The 7,766-nt window shown below is 36.7% G+C and overlaps 1 protein-coding gene across 1 annotated transcript; it reads left to right on the forward strand.

The window, feature by feature from the left end:
* The first annotated feature begins 3,434 nt into the window (after positions 1-3,434).
* On the forward strand, positions 3,435-3,932 carry LOC117625582 (receptor-like protein EIX2). The gene has a single exon (XM_034357121.1). It carries the CDS (start codon positions 3,435-3,437, stop codon positions 3,930-3,932), a length of 498 nt encoding a protein of 165 aa, XP_034213012.1.
* The last annotated feature ends 3,834 nt before the right edge of the window (positions 3,933-7,766 follow it).

A 7,766-nucleotide genomic window follows, 5' to 3' on the forward strand; every position in this document is an offset into this window, starting at 1 on the left:
TCATCTTGAAATTGCGGACGACAATCTAACTGGTTTAATTCCCAATGTTTTTGGAAATATGAGCTCAGTTGCATATCTTGATCTCTCTATTAACCAGATTGATGGAGGGAACCCGAATTCGTTTGCCGGGCTATGTAGTATCCAAGTTTGTTCAAGTATTGCCCACATGTGCTCAAAACTCATTAGAGGATTTGAATCTCTCTAGGAATGATCTTGCAGGGTCATTAACTAATCTCTCTAAGAATGCTTTTCATCTTTAAAATACTTGGATCTTAATACCAATCGATTTAGTGGAAGAATACCTGAAAGTATATGGGGTAGCTGTCCCAGCTGGAAACTATCGAATTTAGCAAGAATTCTTCTAAAGGGATGATTTCTGAAACCCATTTCTCAAAACTCTCCAAATTAAGGTCTTTAGATTTATCCCTTAACTCCCTAGTTTTAAATTTCCATTCTGATTGGATTCCTCCTTTCCAACTGAATATCATTATATTAAGCTCCACATTTCCCAAAATGGCTTCAAACTCAAAAAGATGCTTATGAACTTGATATTTCAAATGCTGGAATTTCTGATATCCTTCCAAGTTCGTTTTGGAGTATGTGTCGTAACTCCACATTTATTAATCTCTCACACAACGAAATTAGTGAAATATTTGCAAATTTGACACTGCATTTTGCATATTCCCCAACTCTATCAAAAGCCTCATATCTGGATCTCTCTAATAATAAAATTTCAAGGTCGCTTTCTTTCTTGTGTGCAAGTGTAGCTATGAATTTATCGTTTCTTAATCTCTCAAGCAACAGTTTTTTTGGAGAACTTCCTGATTGCTGGAACCATTGATTCGGACTTCTCTGATTAGTATGTATTGATTCCAGCCAGTGTGAATGAAAAAATTTCCCAGCCGAAGCGGACTTGATTTTAATATTTACAGCTGTTCAATATCACTTTTCTACCCCTAATTTTATGAATTGGACACTCCTTAACTTTGTCTTGAACAAATGTATGACTTTGCTTTGGTCTTCTGTTTGTGTGAATATCACAAACTGTGTCTTGTTTGTAAGAACTTGATTGGGACTTCTCCAAACAGTTCTGCGGAGCATTTTAAATCGTAACATTTGCAGAAAGCCAATTAAATTTCTTTCTTTTCTGTTCTCCATCTCATTCTCATAGTTTTGCAGCCTTATGCAAATCCTGCTAAACTATCTTCAACATTTCTTATCAAAGTAATAAAATATTTTTAATCAGACAGAGACGTGCGAACTAAAGCCAAACTAAGACAACCAATGGCAACCACATTTTATTATTAATACCAATAAGAAACCATGAATAAGCTAGGAATCTATCTTTATATACCGAGACTAAGTAAATCAATATGGTGGCCAACTGCCAGGTAAATAATTCCAAGATTGATTCAACTACTGAGTCAAGTTAATTGACGATGGCAACGAGATCAGTTGGATTTTCCCCCCACATCTCTATCCTCCTCATCTTAGTGAAGTAAAGCCGAGTCAATACCTACAAGTCAGTTCAAGTTATTAAAAATCTAAGTCAATATTTGTGTGGGGAGAAAAATGGCAAACTCATTTGTTAAGAATTGGCCAGCATTCTAGAAGGTACTATCTAATAATTTGAAACTTATTTGTTAAGAATTTGCTCCAATGCATAAAAATAAAAAATAAAAACAAAGTTGGGTTCCATTTACCGCACGTCCTTCAAAGCTTCTCTCCAATATAAAAATAATTGATATTGAAATATAGGGACATGTCTAATGAAATTGGGTTCCATTTCAACTAATTACATATGCAGTGTTTGTATGTGAATGTGCTTTAGTTGTGCTCCATCTTTGACATTATATTGCATTCATAAACCTCTTCTCTTTATTGGATCGTGTTGATCTTGCATTTGAATCTATTAACATGCAGGGCCACGTAAGGTGCTTGAAACTCTTTCTTGCATTTGGGCTGCTTTTGCTACAGAACACCCAAGGAGGAGAGGTGGACCACAGTCAGAGGGATACTAACGTGACCAGAAGGTGCATAGAGAGGGAAAGGCAAGCACTCCTTGCATTCAAACGTGGCCTGGTCGATGAGGACAACAGGCTCTCTTCATGGGGTTCAAAAGCCCAAAAATAAGATTGTTGCAAATGGATAGGAGTCTATTGCAGCAACCAAACAGGTCATGTTATTGGACTTGATCTTTCATTCGGTTTTTCACAAGGTAAGATGATTAGTCCTAAACTGATTGAGTTGCACCATTTACAACATTTGGACCTTCGTGGGGATTTATTTCAGTGGGAGCCAATTTCCAGATTTCATTGGTTCTCTAACCAATTTGAGATACCTTGATCTGTCTCGGAATCGTTTTGGAGGCAATTTTCCAAGTCAGGTCAGAAATCTTACGAACTTGGTGTATCTGGACTAAATTTATAATAGCTTTACAAATGTAGAAAATCTCCATTGGCTTCCTCTTCTCTCGTCGTTAAGATATTTGGACTTGAGTTTTGTGAATCTCAGCAATGTTTTCGATTAGCCGAAAGCCTTTAATAAGCTTCCTGGACTAACAAACTTGACACTCGAGGAATGTGATCTTCGTCCTCCAATTCTTTCCACTCTTTCTTGCCTAAACTCTTCTAAATCTCTTGCTAGCGTTGACCTTTCTTTCAACCCTTTGAGTACTTCTTCAATATTTCTATGGTTTTCCAACTATAATATGAGCCTTGTTTATCTTGACCTCTCTTATAACCTTCTAGCCGGTTTTTTGGAAACATGAGCTCTCTGGCACATCTTTATCTCTCTCATAACCATCGAGGGAGGTAAGGTTTGTCTAGATGAGAAGGTGGAAGGGATTGACAGGGATGAGAAGAAAATAAATGGAGACACGGGCGCATCGAGGGAGAAAAAATTGATTACTTTTTGTCAGTCCCGATCTCTTGGACCACAGGAGTCCAAGAGATTGTGGTCACCTACCGTTGGACCAATGATTCAAAAAAGTTTCTTAAAAGAAGTGCAAGGATTAGTGAACCGTTGAATTTACATCCAACGGTGAGTGACCACAAATCTCTTGGACCCCTGTAGTCCAAGAGATCAGGACTGTACTTTTTGTTTTAAAAAAATATTTTTATTTTTATTTTTAATTATTATAATATTTAATTATATTTTTATCTATGTAGAGGCAAGCTCCACTTGCCACATCATCCACTTAATTGGTAAAATTTCACAAACATCCCTGCCAATTTATCAAAGTTAACATATTTTTGTATGGAGTTGATGGTAGGGGGCAAAGTGGGTCACCAAACCACGGTCAAGTGGGGTAAGTGGGTCATTTTAAGTTTCAGGAGGCAATGTGAGATTTGACCGTAGTTTCAGGGGACATTAGTGTAAATAAACCTAATAAAAATCAATTCAGCGGAGGAATACCTGAAAGTATAGGGCTAATGTCGAAGCTCAAAACTATTGCTTTTGGCAAGAATTCTTTGGAAGGAGTGATTTCAGAAACTCATTTCTCAAAACTCTCCAAATTACAGGTTTTGGATCTATCTTCTAACTCCCTAGTTTTAGACATCCATGCTGATTGGATTCCTCCTTTTGCGGATCGATTCTTCTTAGTGTCTTGGACTTGTCATTTAACAACATGTCTGGCAAAATTCCCATCAAGACTCAGCTCCAAGGCTTTGATCCCTCTGTTTATGCTGGAAATCCTCAACTCTGTGGACCTCCAAGGCTTTGATCTCTCTGTTTATGCTGGAAATCCTCAACTCTGTGGACCTCCACTTAAAAAGATGTGTGGTGATCAAAATGTGCAAACTGACTTGAGCAATCAAGAGGATGATAAGGATGAGGTTATTACACTGGGATTTTACATCAGTATGGGGCTTGGGTTTGCTGCTGAATTTTTGGGAGTTTGCGGCACTTTGATATTCAAGAGGTCATGAAGATACGCATACTTCAAGTTCCTGAATGGTTTAAATGATTGGCTTTATGTGCGAGTAGCTTTGATCAAGTGGCAACTCAAGGATATGCTTAATAGATAAGCTGTAAGTACATGAATTCTTCTTTTTCTTTTTAAATACAATTTAGCTATTTTTGTTTAATTTGGTTTTTGTAATTAACTTGAACTGTCTGTTTTCAAACGCTTTACTACTATCAAATCCACTAATTATGCGACTGTTTATATGAACTACCAATTTCTTATAGAGGGTGGTTCTCCATCTCCTTAACTTTAAGGGACTATAAACTCAAAATACCTCAAAACCCCTATAGCCTGGCTCATAAGCCCAAAATTTTGTAGCTCGTGAATAGAGCTTGGGCTTAGTATATCTAACATTTGGTTGGCTGGACCCGGCCCGTTCATACTTTAGGGCCAGAAAGCCTGTTATTGATAGGGCTTGGACTGACACTCCTCAGGTAACAAAAGTGACTTTATATTATTAATTGGGGGTTTTTTAACTCTAGACGTCTCTGAACCTTGCTCCCAATTGCAATTGGGTCTGTGAACTTTTTTTTGAGGCAATTACATCCTTTAACTTCACAAGTTATTTCAATTAGGTCCTGCCATCCAAGTATGTCAATTTGTCTGTCAAAATGAGGAGTAAAAGTGTCCTTTTGAGCTGCAGAGGTAATTGTTTTAAGGGTTTTTAACTGTAGACGTCCTTGAACTTTGCCCCCAGTTGCAATTGAGTCCGTGAACTTTTTCTTGAGGCAATTACATTTTTTAACTTCACAACTTGTTCCAATTAGGTACTGCCATCCAAGTCTGTCATTTTGTCCATCAAAATGAGGGGTAAAAACGTCCTTTTGAGCTGCAGAGGTAATTGTTTTTGCTTTCGCCGGCATGCTTCTCTTCTTGCAATAGCCTCCCAAGTGAATACTCCATAGTGGAGCAAAATGAAGTGCACAACAACTTCCCTGCAGAAGAAAGAGTGGTGGAGCTCTTCAGGCTCTAGAAGCAGAAGCATGGAAAGGTGTATAAGCATGCTAAAGAGAGTGAGATGAGGTTTGAGAATTTCAAGAGGAACCTCAAGTTTGTGTTGGAGAAGACTGCAAAGAAGAGGGCTGCAAACAATGCACATGATAGTCAGAGGGTGGGGTTGAATAGGTTTGCAAACATGGAGTTGGTCATCATGAAAACTCCAATATACCCCTCACAACAAGAGCAAGTGCCATTCACAAGGTCAAACTCGATGGACTCTGTTACGGCAGGACCCAATTGGAACTACTTGTCGAGTTAATTAAAGGATGTAATTGCCTTAAAAAAAAAAGTTCATGGACCCAATTGTAACTGGGGGGAAAAGTTTAGGGACGTCTACAATTACAAACCCTTAAAACAATTACCTCTACAGCTCAAAAGGACGCTTTTACCCCTCATTTTGACGGACAAATTGACAGACTTGGATGGCAGGACCCAATTGGAACAACTTGTGAAGTTAAAGAATGTAATTGCCTCAAAAGAAAGTTCACTGACCCAATTGCAATTGGGGGCAAAGTTCAAGGATGTCGACAGTTAAAAACCTTATTAATTCACAATATCTTAACCTTTTTTCTTTTCCTGTTTTATCATGCACAATGAGTGGAGTTATGGATGGCAATGGGCCGGGTATCTATAGAAGATTATGAATGAATTTGGAGTGCTTAGTAGGAATAAATATGATTTTGTATTTTTTTTTAATTACTTGTAAGAACAATTTATTATAATCAGATAGAGGGCTAGTTTGGCATTCTTGTGCTTTTAAAAAAAAACTGCTTCTGATGTGCTGCGATAATAATCAGTTGTGAAAAAAAACAGCTAGGTGTTTGGTAAACTGTATTTGAAAAATTGTCGTGAGCAGTCAAAGTGTTTGGCAAATTTTTATCAGAAGTGTTTTTAGTGTGTATAATGACAAAAAATGACATGATTATGAAATTGTTTATTTTTTTCTTTATTCTTTTTCTACTTAAAAAAAAAAAAACCAACTTCACTACATAAATTTTTTTCTTTTTTTAATTTATACATTTTTATCAAAAATTTTAATCAAAAAAATATTGCTATATATACTGTTACAAAATTAAAATTAAAAACATACAAACCCATCACCGTACCCACCCCATCTATCTCTCTCTCTCTCTCTCTCTCTCTCTTCTCCATCGCTCAAAACACCAATAAAAAAAACAACCCAGATCAAGAATTTTAGAACGAAAAGCTCAATCCAAACCCAGATCAAGAGAGGTTTGAGTTCATGGTCCTTTGCTCTATGTATGTGAGTGGGATTGTAAGATTGGATTTTATTTTGGTGAGAGTCTGCCTCTTGCGAATTTCCTCATCTGGGTCTGTTTTTATACTCAAAGCAGTGAGATTTTATACTTGTGAAGATATCACAGATGTGATGTGATGCAAAGGGCAAGTAATTTTCTGGGCACAATCTTGAACAGAAGCCCACAACTTGGTTGTTGGGTGTTGGGTGTTTACTTGTCCACGCTTTGACATTTCCCACGGAACATGACCACTTGCTTATATTATATTTTCACCATGAATCTTAGATTCTTGAACTATTCTTTAAGGTTGTAGGGGCTTCTTCTTCACTTGAGTATGAATTCTTCTTGATTTGATGGGGCTTCTTCTTCTCCTTTCTCTCTGCATTTTTTTTTTTTTCCAAAGCTTTTATCTTCTTCTCCTTTCTCTATGCAGAGTTTGCAGATGGGAGTTGTGTAAGGGACAAAGACTGTCCATTTGAAAAATAAGTGAGGGCAATATCGGAAAGCCAAAGTTTCATTAAAACCACTGGTTAAATTTTTTTATAAGCAACTTTTGAAAGCTGCCTTCTCCCTGCTTTGTAAAAACAGGGGTCGCTGACAGCAATTTTAAAAAAAAGCTGATTGTTAATGTTAACCGAACACCTTAGTTTGGAAATTTTTTTTTTTAAAGCTGCTTTTTTAAAAATTTAAGCACTCCCAAACACCACCAGAGACATTTAAACTAAAGCCTAACTGAGAATGGTATCCAATCAATGGAAAAGCTCATATCCTCCAGGATGATTTTTCTCATCTAATTTTGATACTGTTTAGCATATCATTCAACAGGAACTGTAGATTTTATCTATCTTTATGCCGATCGATCAATTACTAAAGTCAATATAGTTCCATTCAATTACTAAGTCAAGTCAATTGAGGATGGCAAAGGGACAGATTTTCCTCCCACATCCCTGTCCTTGCAAAAATTTCTCATACTCATCCTCTGCCCCTTCAAGGATTAACCATCCACACAAACATTGGGGGATATTCCCCATTGCGAATCTGTTTCCATCCCTATTCATAAAGAGTTTGCTAAAAGTCACAAATAATCTATGTAGTTTTATCTTGATGGCTAGGGAGACCATCTTTATAGACCAACTTGTGCACCATCTCTCTAATAGAGGTGAAGCTGAATACAAAATGAAGGACACTTTGACTTCCTTGCTCTAAAACTTTAGCGATTAGATTCAGCACTAAATATACTCCTTCTTACTGAAGAATTTCGTGATCATCACTATAAGTTATAATATGATAAATTTTTTAGAGTAATCATAACACCGCATGTAATATTAATTTATCTTATTTTTAATATATAATTGGTAGAAGATTTATGATTTACTATATAAGAATTAATAAATGTATATATGTACAGTAATAATATTGGGTTGGTAGACATATGTTTCAGTTAAGTCAGGGTCCATATTTGCAAGAAGATAATTGTAGCTTGGGTCTCGCCATGGATGGGAGGCAAATTTAAAAGGTTGAGTGGACACTGAAAGGCA

This window comes from Prunus dulcis, chromosome 4 (assembly GCF_902201215.1).
Source record: "Prunus dulcis chromosome 4, ALMONDv2, whole genome shotgun sequence".
In the NCBI taxonomy this organism is placed as follows: domain Eukaryota; kingdom Viridiplantae; phylum Streptophyta; class Magnoliopsida; order Rosales; family Rosaceae; genus Prunus; species Prunus dulcis.